The sequence below is a fragment of the Myotis myotis genome, unplaced genomic scaffold, assembly GCF_014108235.1.
Source record: "Myotis myotis isolate mMyoMyo1 unplaced genomic scaffold, mMyoMyo1.p scaffold_m19_p_45, whole genome shotgun sequence".
In the NCBI taxonomy this organism is placed as follows: domain Eukaryota; kingdom Metazoa; phylum Chordata; class Mammalia; order Chiroptera; family Vespertilionidae; genus Myotis; species Myotis myotis.
Window position 1 is genome coordinate 1,175,031 of NW_023416352.1, and position 25,677 is coordinate 1,200,707.

General features: G+C 53.1%; 2 protein-coding genes across 6 annotated transcripts in view; both read left to right on the forward strand.

Moving 5' to 3' along the window:
- PLEKHA4 (pleckstrin homology domain containing A4) overlaps window positions 1–8,282 on the forward strand; it is a 28,375-nt gene extending 20,093 nt beyond the window's left edge. For all 5 annotated transcript variants that reach the window (XM_036307240.1, XM_036307242.1, XM_036307238.1 and 2 more), the window contains 4 exons: window positions 5,268–5,429; window positions 6,536–6,594; window positions 7,469–7,581; window positions 7,858–8,282. In XM_036307240.1, coding sequence (XP_036163133.1) covers window positions 5,268–5,429; window positions 6,536–6,594; window positions 7,469–7,581; window positions 7,858–8,120 — 597 coding nt within the window. In that variant the 3' untranslated portion in view covers window positions 8,121–8,282. The remainder of the gene's footprint in view (window positions 1–5,267; window positions 5,430–6,535; window positions 6,595–7,468; window positions 7,582–7,857) is intronic.
- Window positions 8,283–8,565: 283 nt separating this feature from the next.
- HSD17B14 (hydroxysteroid 17-beta dehydrogenase 14) lies at window positions 8,566–25,000 on the forward strand. Its single transcript, XM_036307089.1, is given in 10 exon segments — window positions 8,566–8,604; window positions 8,607–8,663; window positions 9,049–9,076; window positions 14,782–14,857; window positions 20,684–20,792; window positions 22,312–22,333; window positions 23,970–24,049; window positions 24,154–24,498; window positions 24,590–24,621; window positions 24,623–25,000. Coding segments are annotated over 10 exon segments (873 nt in total). The 3' UTR covers window positions 24,708–25,000.
- Window positions 25,001–25,677: the final 677 nt, after the last annotated feature.

The window sequence follows — 25,677 nt, forward strand, 5'->3', positions numbered from 1 at the left end:
GTTCTAGTGGATGTCAGAGGCAGATCATAAACAGCCAATTTACTGTAGCCCTGGCTGGTGTGGCTCGATGGTTAGAGTGCTGGCCCACACACCAAAGGGTTTTGGGTTTGATTCCAGGTCAAGGGCATATACCTGGGTTGCAGGTTCAATCCCCGGTTCTGGTCAGGGCATGTTTGGGAGCCAACCAATTGATGTCTCTCTCTCTCTCCTCCCTCTCTCCCTTCCACTCTCTAAAAATCATTGGGGGAAGCCGAAACCGGTTTGGCTCAGTGGATAGAGCGTCGGCCTTCGGACTGAAAGGTCCCAGGTTCGATTCCGGTCAAGGGCATGTACCAGGGTTGCGGGCACATCCCCAGTAGGAGATGTGCAGGAGGCAGCTGGTCGATGTTTCTCTCTCATCGATGTTTCTAACTCTCTATCTCTCTCCTTTCCTCTCTGTAAAAAATCAATAAAATATATTTAAAAAAAAAATCATTGGGGGAAAAAGTGCAAAATTTTGCAGATTCTAGACCGGTAATATGGTGCATACACTGTGTATTATATAAAATCTCCAGTGATGCCTGGCACAGCATCCTTAACCAAACACATTAACATTTCTCCAATAAAATGTATGAATATTCATATTAAATGGGATAAAAGCTATAAATAACATCTCATTTAGATGTCAAGTTTTTAAAAAATAGCAATAATCTACTAAATGAGCAAGTCAGAGTAGAAGAAAAATAGAAATAGTAGGCACTTTTTATTTCTTTTTTAAAAATATTTTTATTGATTTCAGAGAAAAGAAGGGAGTGGGAGAGAGAGAGAAAAACATCCTATAAAATAAAAGGGTAGTATGCAAATTGACCCTAAGAGGGGAATGACAGGTCGCTATGACACACGCTGACCACCAGGGGGCAGACGCTCAATGCAGGAGCTGCCCCCTGGTGGTCAGTGCGCTTCCACAGAAGGAACGCTGCTCAGCCAGAAGCCGGCTCATGGCTAGCCAGCGAAGGATGTCCGACTAACAGCTTAGGCCCACTCCCTGCTATTAGTCAGACATCACCTGAAGGTTCCCGGGCTGCCAGAGGGCGCATGCTGGGCTGAGGGACCCCCCCCCCCGCCCCCGCACGAATTTTCATGCACCGGGCCTCTCGTTAATAAGAATCATTGATTGGCTGCCTCCTGCACGCCCCCTACTGGGGATTGAGAGCACAACCTAGGCATGTGCCCTGACCGGGAATTGAACCATGACCTCCTGATTCATAGGTTGATGCTCAACTACTGAGTCACGCCCGCTGGGCTTGGCAGGACAAGTCTGATGCCTACTAAGACATCGGCAGATGACCGATCCAAATAGGGTGTCATGAAGGCCAGGGAGCTGCCACCTGTCCTCTCCTCCCTAAGCTTTGAGGTGTGGCCACTGCAGGAAAAAAATCCCAAACTCCCTTATTTGCTAGACATCTCTCTCCGGAGCCCTCTAGCGGCCAGGCCCTGTGGAAAGTGTTGGGGGGCCAGCCACAAATTAGACCTGATGCTGGAGTCTGATGGAGGGAAGGCACGAATGCGATCTTCATAGGAGTCTGACAGCAACAAGCGGTTTCACACGGGGGGACTGGCAGCATTAGGAAGCCTTTTATTTTTAAAAAAAATATATTTTATTGATTTTTTACAGAGAGGAAGGGAGAGGGATAGAGAGCTAGAAACATCAACGAGAGAGAAACATCAATCAGCTGCCTCCTGCACACCCCCTACTGGGGATGTGCCCACACCAAGGTACATGCCCTTGACCGGAATTGAACCTGGGACCCTTCAGTCCGCAGGCCGACGCTCTATCCACTGAGCCAAACCGGTCAGGGCTAGGAAGCCATATACTATGTGTGTGTATAAAATTGATTTCAGAGAGGGAAAGGGAGAGAGAGAGACAGAAACATCAGTGATGATAGAGCCCCCTACTGGAGATTGAACCCACAACCCAGGCATGTGCCCTTGACCGGAATCGAACCCAGGACCCTAAGTCCGCAGGCCGACGCTCTATCCACTGAGCCAAACCAGCCAGGGCAGGGAATCCTTTTATTTTTATTTTTTAAAATATATTTTATTGATTTTTAAAAATATATATTTTATTGATTTTTTTACAGAGCGGAAGGGAGAGGGATAGAGAGCCAGAAACATCGATGAGAGAGATTAAAATATATTTTATTGATTTTTAAAAATATATATTTTATTGATTTTTTTACAGAGCGGAAGGGAGAGGGATAGAGAGCCAGAAACATCGATGAGAGAGAAACATCGACCAGCTGCCTCCTGCACATCTCCTACTGGGGATATGCCTGCAGCCAAGGTCCATGCCCCTGACTGGAATCGAACCTGGGACCCTTGAGTCCGCAGGCCGACGCTCTATCCACTGAGCCAAACCAGCCAGGGCTGGGAAGGCTTTTAAAGGACAGGTAAACTGAGGCCGGGTGAATGAGAAAAGGTTGTCCATGCAGGGAAGTCCAGCGGAGGGAACGGCGTGGAGGTGCTGGTGATGCAGAAACAATGCTGAGCGTATTCCTTTGCTTAAGCCAGGCCGACCCGGAGAGTAGGGATTGGTCGCCCTTAAGCGGGGCGAGGCTTTGTGTCTGTTGCTGATTGGCTGGTTTTCAGAAACGCGGGGCCAGCCCCGATTGGCTGGCTGGCTGGCTGGCTTTCCGAGAAGCGCGGTTGGGGCGATGACCCGACCTAGCAGATTTGAGAGCACTTCCGGTGCTTCCTCGTTGCCGTGGATACCAAACAATCGGTCTTTCCCGGGAAGGGCGCGGTGTGCAGCACGGACATGGGTGGTGGGGGCTGCTTCGGGAATGGCTTCTTCCGCTCCCCGGCCGGGCAGTTCCGCGCCTGCCCGGGTGTGTGTGTGGGGTGGGGGGGTGGGGGGTGGGGCAGGCTTTGCAGAGCCGAGCAGGGGAAAGACATGACCACGAGGTGGCAGTAGACACACGGGCTTTGTTTACCACGTTCGGACAGGTTTGCCCGTGGGTGGGAGAAGCCAGGACCTGAGACCCCGAGTGATTGCATGGGAGCCACTGTCCAAGGAGGGAGGCGGGGGAGGGCTGAGAAGGGGATTAAGGGGCAGGGTGATAGCACTCAGGGCACAGGGAGACTCCTTAGGCGGCGGCCGCTTGGGGTATATTTTCTTTCTCCTTCTCCCTTTTCCTTCCTCCCTTCCTTCCTTCCTTCCTTCCTTCCTTCCTTCCTTCCTTCCTTCCTTCCTTCCTTCCTTCCTTCCTTCCTTCCTTCCTTCCTTCCAATATATACATAGTCCAGCTAGCGTGGCTCAGTGGTTGAGCATCAACCTATGAACCAGGAGGTCAAGTTCAAATCCCAGTCATGGCACATGCCCAGGTTGCAGGCTCAATCCCCAGTGGGGTGGGTGCAGGAGGCAGCCCATCAATGATGCTCTCTTGTCACTGATGCTTTGATCTCTTTCTCCCTTTCTATCTAAAAATAAATAAAAACATTAAAAATAATAATACAAAACAATAATATATATATATATATATATATATATATATATATATATATATATTAGAGAGAGGGAGGGGGGGAGAGAGAAACATCGATGTGAGAGCACAACATTGATCGGCTGCCTTCTGCACACCCCCTACCAGGCCTCAAGGCCCCAACGAAATCCGGGCAGGTGCCCTGACCAGGAATAGAACTGGCAACCGTTTGGTGCACAGGATGGCGCCCAACCAACTGAGCCACACTGGCCAGCGCCACTTGGAGTCTTTTATAGCTGCAGGTTCACCTTACCTCCGGCCAGCAGATGCTGGGCACAGCTTCGTGGAGTATTCAAAACAGGCAGGCTTTAAGTGGCTAAAAATATCTGCCTGTTTGGACGGCTATATTTGAAACAGGTGAAGGTGTAGAAGTTTGGATTGGGCCCTGGCAGGCTCTGGGGCCAGTGGTCTGGCCCGCTGTGAAGAAATAAACGACACAGGGCCATGTGCGGGGGACTGTGTCCAACAGGTGGGCGTGCGACTCAGGATTGGCCAAATCGGAGTAAAACAGTGGCTGGCCCCTCAGTGAGCCACAGATGGATCCAAGCTGTTTCTAGTTTTTAGAATGTTCTAGCTGCAGCCTGCAGTGAGGAGTTCTCTGCCCTTTGTTTTTTTTTGTTTTGTTTTGTCTTGTGTGTTTTTCCCCTTAAACAACGCGTTTATTGACTCGCAGTTCTGCAGGCTAGAAGCCCGGAAGCAGGGTGCCCTCAGGGCCATGCTCTCGGCCTGGGGAAGGATTGCTCCAGGTCCCTTCCTTGGCTTGTGGCCGCACAATTGCAAGGTCCCGTGGCTCTCTCCCGGGATGCGAGTCTGTGTCCAAACTGCCCCCTTTCCTGCAGGATCACATGCTCTCAGCCGGACTGCCCTCTCTGTCTGTTTTTCTGTCTGCGGCATCCCAGCCCGTCTTCTCTGAGTCCCGTCTCTGTCCCCTTCAGTGCAAGTTGGCACCGTTTCTGCTGCGACCATGTACTGGACCCGCAGGCCACGTGCCTAAATCGCTCAGCAAACGGCTGTCCGGCCACACCCTTGGCGTTCTGTCCAGAACACGCTTTCTCCTTTTTGCCATGTGAACAGGCCGAGCACCGATCGCCCCAGCCTTCAAGTTCCGGTTTCCTTTCGCTGAACAATTTCTTTTGCGCGTTATCGCTGTCCTCTTGCATTTTACGTTCTTAAGGCTGAAGTTCACGATCAAGGTGTCCGAGGGGCCGTGATCCCTCTGAGGGCGCTGGGGAAGAAGGATCAGCTCCGAGCCGGTGCCTTGGCTTGTGGCCACGTAGCTCTGATTGGCACATGGCATTCTCTCTGTGTGCGTCTTCCCTCTGGTTCTGAGGGCAAGACAACACTCATCGGTCCTCTCTCAGGCCCACCCGAGCTCATCCTCGGGACAATTTAATTAATCAATCCTATTCCTCCTGTTGTTTTCAAGGCTGATTCAGTGGTTTTTGTTTGAGTGTGTGTGTGTGTGTGTGTGTGTGTGTGTGTGTGTGTCTGTTGAGGCAGAGTGGGGGGTGGGGACCAGGCCTCATGGCCTCAAAGGCCTTGGCCCCCAGGGTGCTGAGCTTAGGGACCCTGGGGGGGGGGGGGCGGCGGGCAGTGGAGGGACAGCCTCAGCTCAGGGCGTAGAAAGAGCCCTCTGAGATCTGGTGGTGAACTTACTGGAAAGGGCAGGGCTGGAGGCTAAGAGGTTCAGGGAAGAGATGAAAGGGAAGCCAAGCTTGGGGTCCTGAGGCGTTTCTCGTCCTCCAGCCGCCCCAGGCCCGGCCCCGGATGAGTGCTCAGGAGCAGCTGGAGAGGATCCGGAGGAACCAGGAGTGCGGACGGCCTCTCCCTCGCCCCGCCTCTCCGCGGCTCCTCACTCTGGGGAGGACCCTGTCCCCCGCACGATGCCAGCCTGACGTGGAGCAAAGGGTGAGGGGAGCAGAGGGGGTGGTGGGGCGGTGGGGCCCTCTGCTCCTGGTGTGAGGCTCATTGTCCCTCTCCGGAAAATGGGGTGCTCCCCTCCTACCCAGAACCGGGTTCCCCAATTCCACCCGGCTTGTACCTGTGCCAAGGGCAGCGTCCGGCCCCTTCTCGGTGGGGGACAGAGGTGGGCAGATACAACATTCCCAGCTCACCAGGCATCTAGGGTCTAGATTGCAAGCCCGAGCTTTCTTTTCAGTTACTCTGTGTTGTCAAAGGCAAGAAGAAGGAAGGAAGGAAGGAAGGAAGGAAGGAAGGAAGGAAGGAAGGAAGGAAGGAAGGGAGGAAAAGGAAGAAGGGAGGGAGGGAGGGAGGGAGGGAGGGAGGGAAGGAAGGAAGGAAGGAAGGAAGGAAGGAAGGAAGAAGGGAGGGAGGAAGGAAGGAAGGAAGGAAGGAAGGAAGGAAGGGAGGGAGGGAGGAAGGAAGGAAGAAGGGAGGAAGGGAGGGGAGGGAGGGAAGAAGGGAGGGAGGGAGGGAGGAAGGAAGAAGGGAGGAAGGAAGGAAGGAAGGAAGGAAGGAAGGGAGGGAGGGAGGGAGGAAGGAAGAAGGGAGGAAGGGAGGGAGGGAGGGAGGGAAGGAAGGAAGGAGTTAATTCATTCTATTGCAGGGAGGAGAGCGCTCCAGACCGGCTCAGAGTGGCTCCCCAGGGCCATTTCATCTTACTTTTCGAGGGAGGAATTAGACGAGTTGTAGGTGGGGTGATTTTACGGGTAGGATTGTTTTTGTCAATCAGGGGATCGTCTCAGACAGATGAATCCAAACGTGTTTCTCTGTCTAGCCGGTTTTGGGGGGACAGACCGTCCAGCCAGTCCTGTATGAGGTAAAGGGGGAATCCACAGGGTCGGTTCTGGCTTTGTCACAGGTAAGCGAGGTGCGGGCCTCTGTGTCTGCTTGAGGTCTACGGCGGCGAAGAAGGCTCTTTACGCGTAAAGTTAATCATTGCCAGTGTTTTGAGGCCGTTTCAGCCCCTCTCTGAGCCTCCTTCATTTCACCCTCACAATGGGAAGTGGGGGCTCCCAGGTGAGGAGGACTATGCCCCGTTTTTTTTTTTGCAGCCTGGCCTGGGACACGCTGGAGCCCAGAAATGGCTCAGAAGCTCCGGGTCCTGGAGCAGGTAAGGAACTGGGGTGCCCTCGAGGAGCAGGGAAATCAATTTCCCAAGGGGAGGCGAGTCACTTTGTTATTTATGTCCCCCGAGTTCTGAGGTGCAGATTGCAGCCTTTTATTATTTTTTTTTAAATTTTAAATTCATGAGGGAGAGAGAGAGAAACATCTCTTGGTTGCTGCACACACCCTGACTGGGTGGGGATCGAGCCTGCACCCTGGGTATGTACCCTGACCTAGAATCGAACCCGCCACCTGTCGGTCTACGGGATGACACTCCCAGGATGATTGCAGAACCTTCTAGAGTTCCTGGGGCATCAGAAAGCCCTGGATCCCCAGTGAGAACAGCAGTCCCCCAAACTGCAACCCTGGCTGGATATCAACTCCCCCCGACCATCTGGAAATGGGGTGAAAGTTACTGGTGACGGGAGGGGAAATTCCATGGTGCACAGGAGCTTTTCATGCCGGCCTGGCCAGGTTCAAAGTCCTTGAAGATTGCCCTAACTGGTTTGGCTCAGTGGATAGAGCGCCGGCCTGCGAACTCAAGGTCCCGGGTTTGATTCCGGTCAAGGGCATGTACCTGGGTTGTGGGAACATCCCCAGTGGGGAGTGTGCAGGAGGCAGCTGAATCGATGTTTCTCTCTCATCGATGTTTCTAACTCTCTATCCTTCTCCCTTCTTCTCTGTAAAAAAAATCAATGAAATATATTTTTTAAAAATGTGGCAGCTTAGGACTTTCAAAAAAAAAAAGAAAAAAATATATATATATTTAAAGTCCTTGAAGACACGTGCTAAGGACTATAACTCCCAGAAGGACACGTGGGGGCACCGCAGTAATCATTGTCCTGGCTAACTGCTGGTCTCCCCCAAATCTTTTTTTCTAGTTCGAGGAACACCGCCCCTTATATTCCCATGTCCGAAGGTCATCGGGAGCGAGTCCTCAGCCTCTCTCAAGCTCTGGCCACCGAGGCCTCGCAGTGGCACCGAATGATGACAGGTGGGGAGGGCGGGGGCAGGCTGGGGACCTAGGGCTCCGGTTTTAGGGAAGGGGAAGCCTGAGGCCTGGAATCCTAGCTCCTGGTGGGAAGGGATCCAGGGCCCCTGTAAATTCTTTCTCCTGATGAGGATAGAGCTGCACAGCCTTTGGGAGTTCTAGACCCCAGGCAGCAGGGGGTTGGGGCCCGGCGCTCCTGGGTCGGAGGGAAGAAAAGCTGGGGGTCCGGAACCTCGGGCCCCCATTTTGCCCTTCTCACCCCTCCCTCGTCCTCTCCAGGTGGAAACTTGGACTCCGGAGGCGAACCTCTTCCCCCGGTGCCGCCGCCACCGTCAAACCCCAAGCCCCCGCTGCCCTCGCCCCCACGATCTCCTCCGGTGGCCAATGCCCGCTCCCCCGGGTTCTCCCGCCGGGGCAGCGGGCGTGGCGCCGGCCCCGCCTCCTGGGCGCCCACGTGGGACTCGGGGGCGGGCCCTCCCGCCCTGACCCAGGACGAGGGGGCGTGGCCTCTGCGCGTCACTCTGCTGCAGTCCAGCTTCTGACCCCCGGGCGGCAGCCAATAGGAGCGCGAGGGCGTGGCCTGGCGGTCCCCCGCCGGAGACCTGGAGACACCCTGTCTGGTCCGCCCGGGTGGCCCGCAAGGGAGGGGTCTCTATGGGTTTTCCCAGCACTTGTCCAAATCGGGATTAAAACTCTGCATTGTTCGTTAACAGCGTTCTGTCTGGCTGTCTGGGGCTGGGACCCCGGGGACTCTGAAGGGCGGAGCTGGAGGCTGGAATCCGGGGTCCCCGGGGAGGAAAAGGGCAGGGACCTCGGACTTGTTAGGGCTGCAGGAGGAGGGGGGCCGAGGGGTCTGCGGCCGAACTTCCAGGCATCGGGACTTCCTAGCAACGTCCCCTCACCCCCGTCCCTCCCCCCACCCACCGGACTCTGGAGGAGGGAGGGGCTCCGATGTGACCAAGGGAGAGACAGACTGACCGACGCGGGATGCCCACGGGGTCGCGCTATGCCGGGAAGATGGTCCTTGGGGGGGTGGCGGGGGACGCGGCATCGGAGCCGGGATCGTGCGAGCCTTCGGGGAGGGGGTGTCTGGGAGAGGAGCGACCAGGTGGGAGGAAGGAGTCCCGATTCTTTTTTTTTTTTTTAAATATATTTTATTGATTTTTTACAGAGAGGACGGGAGAGAGATAGAGAGTTAGAAACATCGATGAGAGAGAAACATCGATCAGCTGCCTCCTGGGGATGTGCCCGCAACCCAGGTACATGCCCTTGACCGGAATCGAACCTGGGACCTTTCAGTCCACAGGCCGACGCTCTATCCACTGAGCCAAACCGGTTTCGGCCCGATTCTTATCTTATAAAATCCCCTTTGCAAAGGTGAGGAATGCGCCGGCGTGGCATCCATCCTGGAGCCGGGGTTTTTGGCAGGTGCCAAACCCTCACTCCCTTTCTCCGGGTCTCCGTTATTAGGGCTACAAAACAGGTGGCTTGGTGGGGGGTATGTCTCTTGCAGATTTAGAGTTTATCCGGAAGCCAGAAATGGGGGTGGGGGTGGTCTCAGGAACCCCAGCGGGCACTTGGAGTCGCTAAGGAGAATATGTGTCCAGGCCTCTGCCTTTTGTCCTGGGGGGGGTCACCGGGAGACTGGGGTCACCAGGGGCACCGAGTTGGCTGATGGGCCCGCTCCAGGTGGCCACAAGGGGGCAGCAGAGGCCTCAGCAAGGTCTGTGCTGGGGTAACCTTTCTCTCCCCACACACAGTGGGAATGGGGGCCCACGAGCTTACCTGTGACAAAGACAGCGAGTGAGGGTCTCTCAGTCTTCAGCCCCAGCCCCTCCTCCCCGCAGAGTTGGGGGGCCGGGCCCTGTGAGTGACTCAGGAGGAAGGTGTGAGGGTGAGCGTATTTTCTGCCCCCCCTCCCTATGTCCAGTTTCTCTCCCGCTTCATTCTCTTCTAGGCTTTTGCATGTGCTGTTCCCTCTGCCTTTCCCTCTTTGGGCTAAGTTGCTCAGGCCCTGGAGGTTTCAGCTCAGTGTCTTTTCCTCCCAGATTCTGCTGGTGGGTGGTGTCTCCTGGGTGGGTTCTCCCTTTTTTTTTTTTTTTTTTAAATATATTTTTATTGATTTCAGAGAAGAAGGGAGAGGGAGAGAGAGAGAGAAACATCAATGATGAGAGAGAATCATTGATTAGCTGCCTCCTGCAATGCCCCACACTGGGGATCGAGCCCGCAACCTGGGCGTGTGCCCTTGCCCAGAGTCGAATCGTGAGCTCCAGGTTCATAGGCCGATGCCCAACCACGGAGCCACACTGGCCAGGCAATAAAAATATTTCATAAAACAGTAGACAAAACATTGCAGTCGTCATGGGGTTCACACTCTAGACCAGTGATGGCGAACCTTTTGAGCTCGGCGTGTCAGCATTTTGAAAAACCCTAACTTAACTCTGGTGCCGTGTCACATATAGAAATTTTTTGATATTTGCAACCACAGTAAAACGAAGATATATATATATATATATATATATATATTTAAATATATTTCTTTATTGATTTTTTACAGAGAGGAAGGGAGAGGGATAGAGAGTTAGAAACATCGATGAGAGAGAAACATCGATCAGCTGCCTCCTGCACACCCCCCACTGGGTATGTGCCCGCAACCAAGGTACATGCCCTTAACCGGAATCGAACCTGCGACCCTTGAGTCTGAAGGCCGACGCTCTATCCACTGAGCCAAACCGGTCAGGGCGAAGATTTATATTTTTGATATTTATTTTATATATTTAAATGCCATTTAACAAAGAAAAATCAACCAAAAAAATGAGTTCGCGTGTCACCTCTGACACGCGTGTCATAGGTTCGGCATCACTGCTCTAGAGTGTGAATAGAAGGAAATAGACAAGGAGACAGATACAGGTGATCCTCATTATTTTTATTTTTATTTTTTTAAAATATATCTTATTGATTTTTTACAGAGAGGAAGGGAGAGGGATAGAGAGTTAGAAACATCAATGAGAGAGAAACATCGATCAGCTGCCTCCTGCACACCCCCTACTGGGGATGTGCCCGCAACCCAGGTACATGCCTTTGACCGGATTCGAACCTGGGACCCTTCAGTCCGCATGCTGATGCTCTATCCACTGAGCCAAACCGGTTAGGGCATTATTATTATTATTATTTTAATCCTCACTCGAGGATATTTTTTTACTTATTTTAGAGACAGAGGAAGGGGGAGAGAGAGAGAGAGAGAAACATCAACCTCCCTTACGTGCCCCGCCCAGAGATCAAACCCGAAACCCAGGTATGTGCCCCGACTGGGAATCAAACCCACAACCTTTTTGGTGCATTGGACGACACTCAATCAACTGAGCCACCTGGCCAGGAGGCAATTCTCATTACTCACAGATTCCACATTTGCGAATTCCCACTTGCCAAAAAAGTTCTTAAAAAAAAAAAAATATATATATATATATATATATATATATATATATATTCTTATTGATTTCAGAGAGGAAGGGAGTGATAGAAACATCAATTATGAGAGAGAACTATTGGTCGGCTGCCTCCTGCATGGCCCCGCCTGGGGATCAAGCCCGCAACCCAGGCATGTGCCCTTGACTGGAATCGAACCCGGGACCCTTCAGTGTGCAGGCCGATGCTCTATGCACTGAGCCAAACCAGTAGGGCCAAAAAAGTCCTTGTTACCCCAGAATCAGCAGCGCTCATGGTGCGGCTCCAGGTTCCGCGGACATGCGCAGAGCGGCAGGACTTTGAGTTGTCTGTAGTGCTGTTCCCAGCGGAGGTTGAGCAAGAGGACACTTGCCCTGATTTCAGGTGTCAGGCAGAGCAATGCCCGGAGGACAGACAGGAGGGGGTGGCACAGCCAAGGGCTCAGGCTCTGGGGCCGCAGAACGGGTTTGAATCTCAGGGCTGGTGCCTGGGGGAGGGGGGATCAGCCTCAGACAATGTATTTATTTGCAAAATCAACAAAATAGAGTTAACCAGTCTGAGTTGGTTCTAGCTTTAAGATTGTGTACATATACATATACATATATGTACACATACAGGCACCGTCTTAGCCTGTCCTGGCTGCTGTAACAGAAATACCACAGGCTGGGTGACTCACAGAGCAAGCATTTCTCTCTCAGAGTTCTGGAAGCTGGCAAGTCCAGGACCAAGATTCTGTGTGTGGTGAGAGCCGGCTTCTGGCTGTGTCCTCACAGGTGGGCAGGCTGAGGGAGCCTCAGGGGGGATGGGGTTCTTTTCTAGGGCACTAATCCCATTCATGAAGGCCCCACCCTCATGGCCGAATCACCTTCCAAAGCTCTCATCTCCAAACACCATCAATTTAAAGGTTAGGATTTCAGCATATACATTTTTTTTTAATCCTCACCTGAGAATATGTTTATATTGATTTTGAGAGAGACAGAGAAACATCGATGTGAGAGAAAGACATTGATCGGTTGCCTCCTGAACGCACTCTGACTGGGGATCGAGCCTACATCTAGGTATGTGCCCTGATTGGCAATCGAACCCGCTACCCTTCGGTGTATGGGATGATGCTCCAGCCAACCGAGCCACCAGCCAGGGCAACACATGAATTTTTTGAGGGAACAAACATTCAGTCCATAGCAGGTTCATATTATTATATATTAGTGTCCCAGTGCACGGATTTGTGCACATTGAAAGGAAATTAATTAGAAGAAATATTTTAATATCGCTATGCGCCCTTTCTCTATAATAGAAGTGTCGACCAAATTCACGATTAACAATGACAGATCAAAACACACACACGTGACTGGCACCAGTGAGAGCTGTATCGCTTATGTGTGAGTTGACTTAGCCTTTAATGTGTATAGAATAAACTTGCTTCATCTGACCTGCTTTTTGACTTAGCTAAGCTTTTTCCAGCCCAGTGAAGCACCCCAACTTCTCTTTCAGGTAATTGTCAGCAACACAGCAGTAAATATCAACATGAAGCAGATTGTTATTGTAGATCACGCAGGGAGAACAAAGGGTGAAATATTTAACTGCAGCAGGGTTTGACTATATTCTGCGCAGTGAGAAAACCTGAAGTCATTTTCAAGGTCCACCATTTCTTACTTCTTTTCAGTCGGGTCAAGTTTCTAAGCTTTCTAAATCTCCATTTTCCAGCTAATGAAAAGAAAATGGGATTCCACCGAGTCTCCTGTCTACCTACTCCAGGACTTCTGTGAGGATCAAATGAGATGAGGCATGAAACCGCATCACAAACATTTGGTTAAAGTGTAAAATGTTTGCACCTGGCTATAAAGCAAGTCATGTTCCCGGGCTGCAGAAACTCCAAGGAGGCTAGTCGCTAGGGAGAGGAAGCCGGGCGTTGCTATGTGAGGTCATTACCCAGTTCCCACAGCCACCATTTCTGGGCTGGGCTGGGCTGGGCTGTGGGCCACATTTTACGCCATGGGGTCTTGGCAGCGTTGGCTGCGATTTGGTGGGTGTCGCTCTGGGGTGGTGGTGAAGCCTGTGTCCCATTTGGGGGAAGCGGAGTGTTGGTTTGTCGGCACCAGGTCTGCGGTGCCATTTATTCTCAACTGTGGGTCAAAAATGCTATTGTCCTATGCTGTACGCCCCAAACGAATGCAGAGTAATATTGAATGTAAATTGTAATTTTAAAAATTAAAAAGAAGATGTTATTGCCCCAGCTCGTTTGGCTCAGTGGATGGAGCGTCGGCCTGCGGACTGAAGGGTCCCTGGTTCGATTCCCGGTCAAGGGCACATGCCCGGGCTGCAGGCTCGGTCCCCAATGGGGGGCGTGCAGGAGGCAGCCAATCAATGATTCTCTCTCATCATTGATGTTTCCGTCTCTCCCTCTCCCTTCCTCTCTGAAATCAATAAAAATACATTTAAAAAAGAAAAGAAGACGATTTTACTGTTTTCGATCTGCGGTTGGCTGAATCCACAGATACAAAACCCAGATACAGAGGGGCGGCTGTATGTTTATTGAAAAGTGCTGTGTATACGTGGACCGGCGCAGTCAATCATATTTCACAAACCACTGAACCATGGTCTGATCCCCAGAAGGGGGCGTGCAGGAGGCACACTATGTTATTAAGTGTCAGGCACAGATATTGACTTTGACATTTCAAAGCTCACGGCGGGTCATTTTTGTTAGGTAGGAGAGAGCCCAGGTTCGGATGCATGCAGGCATGTGATGAGATAATGGACTTCCCCTGGAATTTCTCACAGATCAAGGTGCCAGACACAGATACCAGCTTCTTCTCCCTGAATTCACATACCCCCACACAGATAAGAACTTCGTCCTGAATATTCCGCCCATTCCCTGCAGCAGAGAATTCCTCAGCTCATGTCCCCGCCCCTCACCCAACCGCAGTATAAAAAAAGCGCCCCCCTCCCTGTTGGCGTGAATCCACGTGCCCTGTCCTTGGGGTACGTGGGTCTCCCGGGGACGCAGAATAAACCTTTTCCTTTCCTTTCTTTTCTGATTCACTGGACTCTATTTCTTGCGCCGCCTCCTGAGCCACCTAACCTAACAATTTTCATTCTGCAGATGCGGAAACGGAGGCACAGAGAGGCAAAGAGACTTGCCCCAAACCACGCAGCCAGGAAATGGCAGGGCTGAGATTCAAACCCAGGCCTCCTGGCCCCGGACACGGCTTTATTTATTCATGGCTGTGCAGCCTCCCTTCTTCTCACCATCACTGACCCTCTCGTCTGCCCGCCGCACCTGGGCCCCCCACTCTCCTCCCCCGCCCTGACTTCCCTCCGCTTCTCCTGTCCACCTGTGCCGGGAGCCGGTCCATCCTTGCTGTTTCAAAGGACCTGGCGTATATGGCATACTGTTCTTAAAATGTTTGCTCACCTTCTTGGCACTATGTGTTTTAACCAAGGTCTCCTCTCTGAGAAAGGTTGTTTCCCCAGGTAGGGATTTCCCCCTGAAGTTAGGGAGGGAATAAAACCCCTCAACTAAGTGCCAGGCGGGTAATTAATCACTTTAACTACGAACAATCATGCTTAAACTACATAATCTTTACTTCCCGGAATGGAGATAAGAAATGCCCTAACCTTTGTAATAGAGATTGATAGGATGGAATCAACTGGTATAAATACAGATGTAACAAGACAGCGAGACACAGAACTTAGAAGACAGAACCAAGAGGCACACCTGCCTCCCTCATTCTCTCCTCTCTCCCCAAACCCCGCCCTTAGACCCCCCTCCGCAGTGGCCTGAGGAGACCTCCGCCCAGGGCTTCTGGCCGCTGCTGGAGCTGAACCTGCCGGGGACGTAGCCTTTACCAAAGGTGCCAGGGAGCCTCCTGACAATGAGATTGCCAAACCCACTGGGAGCGGAATGTTTTCTGTTAAATCTTATTCCCCAGGGCCTCCATCTTGGTAGGAAATAATTAGCGCAAATGCCTACGTCCAGCACCAGCTGCCTGGGTGGGTACAGAACCCAGACTTCGTATGAGCCTTTCAAAGTGGCGCCCTGGTGGGGGCGGGGGCGGGGGGAGGGGTGCCGGAGACCAATGCCAGCATGTCATAATTTTGAGAGTTTCATCAAAAGGTTGATGAAACTTGGGGACTCAACAGGGTTGAGCCACACATGGAGTCACCTGTTGGGAATGGCTAAAGGCATTTCCCCAAACCTGAATAGGAAAGGGATTGTGGCTGCCAGACAGTTAAAGGGCACCTTAGTCTACATGTTATTGCCTCCTGCTGGCCAAACACCTGAGCAGCCGTAGGCTATTCCCCAAACTGACAATGCTCCTGTACCCTTTGAGGTGTATCATCTCCACCTTGCCTTAGGACAAATTAGTAATAAAAGCAAGGGTCCTGGACAAGGAGGGAGTCTTCAGTTCCTTTAGCTGAAGGTCCTCTGACCCCCAATGCCTTTCAAAATTATATCTCGTCTCCGGACGCTTTATTAGTCTCTGGATTCCTATGTCATCTCCGCACAGCCCCTTTTTTCAGATTCCTGAACCCTTCTTGATGCCGGGACATGAACCCCGGCAGAGGGGGATGTTAAGGACATGGGGGAGGGTTGAGACAGGGAGGCAGTGACAGGCAGCTGCAGCTTTGCCACCCAGTCAGTAGTTATGAGGAGCCAAGAGCATGCTTCTCTCAACCTTCCCACACTGCCCCCTGCTTACCAGCTCTGCTCGAAGGTCACCTCCTCCGAAAGGCCTTTCCTGGCCACGCTTGCTTGTGTGGCACTTACACCTCCATACTTATGCTCTGTGATAACAGCGTGTCTATTTCCATCAGAGCACTTTCTCATTCATTCATTCATTCATTCATTCATTCATTCATTCATTCAACAAGCGTTCATTTAGCACCAGCCATGTGCTAAGACATTCCTGCCCAGACATTCTAGCCGCGGGGGACAGACAGCAGGCAAGGAGATACGAAGCGAAGGAAGGAAGGGAGATAATGAGTGAGGGGTACGTGCAAACGCTATTTTATTTTTACGGGGCGTCTTGTTTATTTTTTTATGATGGCATTTCGCAAGTGCACACAAAAGCAGACATCATATGCTGAACCCCACCAGGTATTCACCTGATGCTGACAATGACCAGCATTCTGCCGTTCTTGCTTTCTTGGAGAACCCTCCCGCAACCAAGGTACATGAATGCCCTTGACCGGAATCGAACCTGGGACCCTTCAGTCCGCAGGCCGACGCTCTATCCACTGAGCCACACCGGTCAGGGCGAGGGGTTATTTTAAATTGTGTATTTGTGTGCGTGGGGAAGAGTGGTCCAGCGGAGACACAGCCAGTGCAAAGGCCCTGGGGTGGGACTGCGTGGCGTGCAGAACAGTGAGAGGGGCAGTGGGACTGGAGCAGGATGAGCAAGCAGGAGAGGGTGCAAGGGGAGGGTAGAGTGTGGGCAATGGGACCCAGATTGTATGGGGCCTTGTAAACCAGGGGGAGGGTTTGGCTTTGACAGGGAGTGAGCAGGGAGCCATGGAGGGCTCTGAGCAGAGGGGGTGACCTGCTGTAAGTGGGAACTAGCGCCCTCCTGGTGGCCGCCTGGGGAACAGATTGGGGCGGGTGGGGGGGGTGAAGACTGAGACAGGGGCCTCCGGGGATGGTCCAGGTGGGAGGTGATGTTGGGTCTGACCAGGCTGGTGGTCAGTGGATTTGGTGAGAAGTGGCCTGATTCTGGGTCCATTTTGAAGGCAGAAATGTCAGGTTTTCCTCATAGACTAGATATGGGGGCGAACTCGAGAAAGAAATAAATGGTTGTTGTTTGTTTACCAGGACTGTGTATGTGTGTGTGTGTGTGGGGGGGGCAGATGGGTGGGGGACGTGTGGAGTGGGAATCGTGGGTCTGGGCCGAGGGTCCAGGTCTGGAGCTCACCGGCTTGAGGCTGGAGGAGCTCAGAAAGCAAGTGCAGACAGAGCGGGGAGAGGCCCAGAGAGCGGGCCAGGGGTCAGAGGCGTGGGGAAACCCAGGTGTGACCCGAGATCCAGGTGGAATGTCCCCAACTGGGTCATCCCCTGCCGGGTGAATCCTGGCTCCTGTCCCCAGTTTGTCACCTTCGAAGACTGGCACCTCCCACAATAAGACACACATATGCCACAGCCTGTGAAGGCTTTTATTTGTGTGTGTGGATATATATATATATATATATATATATATATATAGTCCCAAAATTCACGCAAGATTAGAATTTTGCGTGAGCATTAACAACAAAAAATAAATAAAAGCCTAATTTTACTTGGTTTATTGAATCAGATTCTAATATCTGTTGCCCTTTGATTTCAATCCCTTCCATTTGATAAGCATTACCAAGTGCCAATGATGGCCCAGGAGCAGGGGCAATGAAGACCAATGCAGACCACGGCTTTGCGTCCGTGCCAGCAAAGCCGTGGAGGCCGTTTACCCGATGATGTGCTATCCCATACATAACCCTAGACTGTATCCTTGGTGAATCAATACAAAATTTACAATTTTTAATTATAAACCTGTGTTTCCTATCAAAATTACTTCTTGCGTGAATTTTGGGACTATACACACACACACACACACACACACACACACACACACACGTCTGTATGTATTTTTCTCTCATTAGTTGCCAATATTTAAAAAGAGGGTGATTTTCCATAACAACTGGATTTCCGGTTTCTCATGAAAAGTTGATACACTGGGCCCACGGGGCAGGTGACATTCTGCCAAGTGTGGCCTGGCTCTGGGAACCCAGCCCCTGCCTCCCCTGATTGGCTGCCTGACTGTTACCTGTGAGTGGGTGGGAGTAAAGGGTCTAGATCTGCACCACCCCCCCCAAGTTCTCTGCCATTTCCTCCTGGCAGCAGTGGGCAGGTGAATCTCCCTGGGCCTCAACTTTATTATCTGTAAAATGGGGCTAATCATGGTACCTGATTCACAGGGCTGTTCTGAGAACGGAATGAGGTCCAGTGAAACGCCCGCCCGCGGAGCCCGTCGAACGTGCCTGGCTCAGAGCTTGCTGTGTGCAGGTTCTTACTGTTTGTCACCAGCCTTGTCCCACTCTGTTTCTTGTGGCTAATCCACCTCCCTCAGCTGTTTCCTTTTTTGTTCATCTTCAACCGAGGGTATTTTTTCCATTGATTTTTTTTCTTTTTTTTTTTGGAGAGCGTCGAAGGGAAGGGGAGAGACAGAGGGAGAGAGACATCGATGTGAGAGAGACACATCGACTGGTTGCCTCCCACATGGGCCCTGACCAGGGCTGGGGATCAAGCCCGCAGTCAAGCTACGTGCCCTTAACTGGAATCGAACCTGAGATCCTTTCGTTCGTGGGCTGACGCTCTAACCCAGCGGTTCTCAACCTGGGGGTCGCCTAAGACCATCGGAAAACACATATATAATTACATATTGTTTTTGTGATTAATCACTATGCTTTTTTTCTTCTTCTTTTTATTATTATTTTTTATTGTTTTATTGCTTAAAGTATTTATTACATATGTGTCCTTTTTTTTTTTTTCCCAGCCCTTGACAATCCCCTGGCCTCCCCTACCCCCCAGTGTCTTATGCCCATTGGTTATGCTTATATGTATGCATACAAGTCCTTCGGTTGATCTCTTACCTCCCCCCCTCCTGCCCCCCAACCCTCCCCGGCCTTCCCGCTGCAGTTTGACAATCTGTTTGAGGCAGCTCTGCCTCTGTATCTATGATTGTTCATAAGTTTATAACACTATGCTTTAATTATGTTCAATTTGTAACAATGAAATTGGGGGTCACCACAACATGAGGAACTGTATTAAAAGGGTTGCGGCACTAGGAAGGTTGAGAACCACTGCTCTATCCTCTGAGAAAACTGGCTAGGGCCTCAGTTTGAGGTCTCTGCGGTACATGTTGGGCAAATGAAACCTGGGAGAAGTAAAAGGGAAAAGGTGAGATTTGAGCTGGACCTTGAGTGGGAGGAAGGGAAGTGGAGAAATAGGGCACGGAGTGTTTCACTCACTAGGAAAAGCATGTGCAAAGGCCCTGGGGCAGAAACACCTGAGTACCTTCTAAGAACCAGAGAACCAACCCCCCACCTCCATCTCCAGCTTAGCAATTACAAGCACTAAGTTAAATTTGTCCTACCCATTGCCTCTTGTAATCTCCTACCCATGCATCATATAATTTCATCAGTAAGAATTTCATAAATACTACCAGTGGATTACAAAGCTTATTTTTATTGTGAAATAATTTAAAGGTTATAATATATTGCCAGAATAGTACAGAGAACTCCCATATACCCGGACTCTCCTTGTGTATATTTTAGCACATTGGCGTGACTTTTCCGTCTCTCTATTTGAGAGTAAGTTGCAGGTCTGATGTCCATTCATCCCTTAGTACTTGGGAGTGCATTTCCTAAACACAAGAGCAATCCATGAGCTTCACATTGACCCCATGGTCTTAGCTAACCTTCCTATTCAGATTATTAGAATTCTTTTTTTTTAAATACACATTTTTATTGATGTCAGAGAGGAAGGGAGAGGGAGAGAGAGATAGAAACATCAATGATGCAAGAGAATCACGGATCAGCTGCCTCCTGCACGCCCCCCACTGGGGATCAAGCCCACAACCCACACATGTGCCCTGACCGGGGATGGAACCGTGACCTCCTGGTTCATAGGCCGATGCTCAACCACTGAGTCCCGCTGGCTGGGCAGATTATGCGAATTCTTGTCATCACAGGTCCTCGGCCACACTGGATTTAGTTGGGGATCCCCCGGAAGCAGACCCCAGGCGAGGCTGGAGTGCAGGGTGTGTGGGAGGCGACCCCCGGAAGTGCTGCCCTGGGGGTGGGGGTGGGGGTGGAGAGGCAAGGCAGCTGGTGGAGGGCATCACTGAGCAAATTACCACGGGGGCACGTGGGCGCTAGTCCCAAGGAACTCTGGGAGTCAGAGAGAAATGTGCGCCTCACAGTCATCCCCACCCAAGAGGTGGGGGAGAGCCAATGGCTGTAATTTCAAAATACTTTCAACTTTATGTTAAAAATGAAAATTAAGACTTTTTTTAAAAAACATAAAAACTGGCATTCGGCCTTCTAAGAAATTTAATGGTAATTTTTTACTACTGCTGCTACTGAATACCCAAGCCCGATCTGAACTCACCCCATTGTCCCCAAATGTCTTATTACAGTTGGTTTGTTCACGCCAAGCTCCGGACGCGGTCCACGCATTACATCTGGTTTCCTGGAGGGCAAGACTCCTGTCTCTTGTTCACGCCTCCATCCCAGCACCTGAATCTGTGCCTGGCCCTAGCCGGTTGGCTCAGTGGGTAGAGCATCGGCCTGCGGACCACAGAGTCCCGGGTCCGAGTCCGGTCAAGGGCACGCACCTTGGCTGCAGGCTCCTCCCCAGCCCCGGCCCTGACAGGGCTCGTTCAGGAGGCAACCCATCGATGTGTGAGGATGTTTCTGTCTTTCCCTCTCTCTTCCGCTCTCCCTAAAAACCAATGGAAAAATAGCCTCAGGTGAGGATTCACAACAACAACAAAAATAGAAAAGTAATAAATAAAACATTTAAAATTATTAGCAAAAAGATAAAAAACTGTGCCTGTTGCCAGGAGATATGTCAAAATGAGCAAGTTACTGCCGTTATCACTATCACCATTATCATCACCCTCACCACCACCAGCCCTATTATCATCATCTTCACCATCATCACCATCGATATAACCATCATCATCACTTCCATCACCGTCATCATCATCTTCACCATCATCATGGCCATCATCACCATCATAGTCTTCATCACCATCAACATCGTTATCACCACCACCATCACCAACAATATCCCTTGGAAGCTCTTGAAATGTTGACTCTTGGGCCTGAGCCCAGACCTCCTAAATCTGCATCGTTGGCCTCCCTGGTGGATTCCGACACAAGCAGAGTTGGGGATTCCCTTGGCTAGTGAACATGGTGGAGGAATTAGGGGGTCTCTCTACGCCCAAGGACACGAGATCTTGCAGGCAGCAAGGATCCGAAGAAGGTGTTTGAGGAAAGGAGTGTCCCCCGTAGACTCTCAGAGCTGGGTTGGTTTGTATTGATCAACTAGAGGCCCAGTGCACGGATTTATGCACCGCTGGGGTCCCTCAGCCTGGCCTGCACCCTCTTGCAATCCGGGACCCCTTGGGGGATGTCGGAGAGCCGGTTTCAGCCCGATCCTCACAGGCCGGGCCGAGGGACCCCACCGGCGCACGAATCTGTGCACAAGGCCTCTAGTATGCATATAAGATCTTTGGTTAATCTCTTCCTGTCCTCCCCCTCCTTCCTTTCCTCTGAGATTCATCAGCCCGTTGCATGTTTCCATGCCTGTGCGTTGAGCGTCTGCCCCCCGGTGGTCATTATGCATCATAGCTACTGGCCGGTTGCTTAGGCTTTTATATATATAGATACATAGACCTGGGTGGGTGTCAGGCAGTATTCTAGGTGCCAGGGATTCACCACATGGTCTTTGCCCTTGGGGCAGTCATAGCTGTGGGGCAGCCAGGAGTTATTCGATCAATGCAGATGTGAGCTTATGGGGGGTGTTTTGTGCCAAATGCGTGTGGTTCTGGGAGATGTGTGACAGGGAGGCTGGCTTGTTTGGGGGATCAGGGTGGGCTTCCTGGAGGAAGCAAATGACGAGCAGCGTTAGCTAGAGGGGTGGTGAAGGGGGCGCTTCAGATCAAGTGTCCAAAGGGCGGGGAGGGGAGGGAGAGTGCGGCGGGTCCTGGATGGAGCCGCACAGAGGTGCGGGTGCGAGTGCTCCTGGCAGAGGGAACAGCCGGTGCAAAGGCCTGGCAGCGAGAGAGGGTTTGGTGCCGTTGAGGGGCTGAGTGGAGGGGGGAAGGGGTGGCCCAGGGAAGGGTTGAGGGGGCAGGTCACATGGGGCCTTGAGGGCCATGCCAGGTCTTTATCTCAAGAGCACTCGGGAGCCATGGAAGGGATCTGAGCAAGAAAGCTCCCAGGCAGAGCTGGGAGAGTGAGAAGGACCCAGGACCCCCAACATTAGAGGAAACGGAGTCTGGCCAGAGCGAGGCCTCGGCATCGGGGAAAGCCGGCTCCCGTGGGGTGTTGAAGGGAGAGAGGGGGGTCAGGCCAATGAGTCCAGCAGGTCCTTGATGTAGTTCCCAGGTGACCTTGGGCGGGGGGGCAGGGAGGACGTGGCCAGGAATGTGTGAGAGGCTGGGAAGGGAACGCGGGACAAACAGTGCTTGGTGGCAGCTGTGTCCCCGGTGCTGGGGAGAGGGTGACAAATGAACCGTGTCTCCGCCCTCATAGGCCTCAGGCTCGCAGGGTGGTGGTGGGGAGGGAGTTAGGTAGCTGGATCGAGGAGAGAAATATGGCTGGAGCAGGGCCAGGGGTGGGGGCTGGGCGAGCCCCCCCCCAGCCTGAGAGAGGGAGGGTTTCCAGGCTGATGAGTGAGGGGGAGGAGAAGATGAAGGCGGGGGGGGGGCGGGTTCCTGGGGGAGAGGCTGGAGGATTAGAATTCCACCCACCCCCAAGGCCCACACACGCACGCTGTACCCTAAGGTTCTTATCCTGGAGCTGTCAGAAATTCTTACGCGGTTATCGTTTTGGTCTCGGGCTGCTTGGCCGGTCAGGTGTCACGTGACCCTCTGTGTGCATCACTCACCCTTCGGTTCCTAAGTGAGCTAACCTGCATAAACTGCGGAAACTGGGGCCAGGCACAGAATAGATCCTCAATGAATCCATTCCCTTATTCAAAGGGTATTTATTGAGCACCTATTATGTGCCAGACACCTTAGGACTGGGGATGTAGCAAAATAAGAATCTCAGCGGTCCCCTTGTGGGTCTTTGCATTCTGGTGGGAGAGACAGACAATAAGCAAATACGTAAGTCAAATAGAGATGGCACGTCAGAAGGGCACGAGTGCCACGGAGGAGAGGAACCAGGAACGGATGGGGACCCAGGGGATGGGCAGGCCAGGGAAGGAAGGCCCCACTGAGAAGGTGACATGTGAACAGGATGTGAAGTTGCTGAGGGAGTAGGTTTGCCCAGGACGGTCCCACTTTAGCACTGAAACTGTGGGCTGAAGGCCCCTTGTCCCCTGAAACCCTTCGGTCCCGGCCACACTGGGGTGGCTGTTCACCTAGGAGTGAGTCGCGTGGCTATCTGAGGGAACAGCCGTGCAAAGGCCCTGAGGTTGGCACACTCAGGACGCATATGCAGACGCAGCACTGGGCGGTGGGGGCTGTTTGTGAGAGTAAAGGAGGTCTGAACGAGCTGGGGGGTGACCCTGCGAGGGAGCCAGTGCAGGCCCCCACCCTGTGAACCCCTGCGGGGGCTGCTTGTACATGCAAATAGGCAGTGGCAGGGACAGGCTTGCCTGGCCAGGTCAGCTGCCCAAAGCAAACAAGGGGAGGGGCAGAAGTTGAGTTTCTTCAAGGTCATGGCTGGTGAAAGAACGGAGACAGAGAGGAAGGCAGGGAGAGGGGGAGGGCAAGGGAGAGAGAGAGCGGGGAGAGAGTTAGTTTAGGGACCTCCAGGTAGCCAGGGAGTTTTAGGGGAGAAGTTGGCAGGATAGAGGTGCATTTCACGGAGGCCTCCCCGCCACATTCTGACCACGGAGCTCTCCCTGAAACACTGTCCTTCCCTCCACGGATAACAGAGCTTCCTCCTATTTTTGCAAACAATGCAGCTGTGTTGCATGATTCTGTCTTGATATGGACAGGAGTTTGAGTAACAAACAAAGACCTAGCGAGAGGGATACAGGGACCCAGCGAGGTGGGGGAGAGACGGGGGAAGGACGTAAGGTGTAAGGTGGGCTGGAGGTCGGATGCTGTCCCTCTGAGGCACCCAGGTCACCTAGTGAGCATGCCAGGGAGATGGCCATTGTCCCAGACATCGGGGTGTGTTTCCGGGGGCTGGGGGAGATCCAGGGCCTGGGGAGGCTTACCCTCCCCCACCTGTGGAAGGGTATGTGTGTGCCATCAACATCTCCAGCCTGATGGGGGCAACTGGCTAGTCCCAGGCAGTTCTCTATGTGGCCACCACGGTAGGCCTTCAGGGTTCCCTGCTGTGTCCTTCCCTCCCTAGGGGCTCAGACCTGAGGCATAAAAACCTGTGATGTGCCCCGACCCCCTGGCCAGTGTGGCTCAGGGGGCGCCATCCTGTCCACCAAAAGGTTGCCAGTTCAATTCCCGGTCCGGACAAATGCCTGGGTTTCTGGCTAGATCCCTGGTAGGGGGTGTGCGGGAGGCAGCAAGGCCTTGCCCTGGGTGGGAGTCAACTGGTGAGCAGCTCCCGTGGACTGAGAGCCTGGGGGGTGCAGGGGGGGAGGAAGATGCAGTGAGCCCGAGAAGCAGTGTCTGCGGCAGACCAACCTGCTTCTCTCCTCCCTTCCCCAGGGTCTCCCCAGGAAACATCTGGACCCCACCGTGGAAGGAGCTGGCAGCCCCAACACCTGACCCGGAAGCCACAGTCTGAGAGGGTGCAATGGCCCAGGTGGGCGTGGGAGCCAGGACCAGGTGGTGTGGTGCGTGGGCTCCAGGTGAGGGCTCCTCATGACCTCCTTTCCACCCTCATCTCTCCCCAGCCCCTGGCCCCAGAAGGCAGCTTCTGCACCGGATCTGGTGACCCGGGGTGCCGCGCTGGGGTGCGGGTGCCAGGCCAGGCGGGGCTCCCCCGTGGAGGCCCCTGCCACCCCTTCCTGATTTGCCACATTTGCGCGTGGGCTTCCCTGCCGAGGACTCTCCCTCTCCAAACTCCGTCTCCCACGTTCAGGTTGCTGCGCGCTACCTCTGGGGTGCCACCCCCAACTCCACCAACGCGCCAATCCACACCCCACAGGTCCCCACAAAAGCAACGGGCAGCCAGAAGGAGGGGGGCATCGTTGCATTTATTTTCCGTCCTTTTTGAGTCCTGCCACACTGCCCCCCGTCCCCGCTACCCCAGCGCTGGAGCAGCCTGGACCCCAGGGACTGCAACTCCCAGCAGACCTTGCGGCAGGAGCCTCACGCCCGGGGCTCCGGGGAGAAGTTGCAGGGCGGTTTCGCCAGGGGCCCAGTTAAGAGGTCCGCAGGGGGCAGGAAATTAAGTTCTAATTAGGAGATCACGCGGGAGGGGAGCCAAGGGCCTCCCCTTTGTTCTAGGCCCTAAGGGGAGCGGGGTTTGGACCTCGCTGCCCCGCGGAGCAGGAAGATCTGCGGGGAGAGGAGGCTGGGGGTTGAGACTCCTGGTTTGGGAGGAGAGAAAAGGGGCGGGTAGGAAACTGGGGCTCGCGGCCCCTCTGCGTAGGAGGGCTGACCCCCGGCTGCCCCCGCGGGGCGCAGGGCCCAGGCGGGGGTTGCACCCCAGGTGGGGTGGGGGTAGGGGTGGAGCTGCAGGGCCGCCGGGGATTGGCTGCTGCAGGGGGGTGTGCGGCGAGCTCCGATTGGCAGGGGCGGGGCCGGGCAGCCTGGCGGGCACCACACCCCTGCAGCCGCAGGCGCGGTGGCGAGGCGGGAGGAACGCTCGGAATTCGCCGGGGTCCCCGGCTGTTAGGGCCGGGGCACAGCATTTGGGGGGAGAGGGGGAGGGGGAGGATGACCCAGAGCAGAATCACGGGGGCAGCGAGGCTCAGGGCCGGAGTTTGAGGTCACGCTAACCTGGATGCAGGAGTTGGGGCGCTCTGACCCCAGGAGG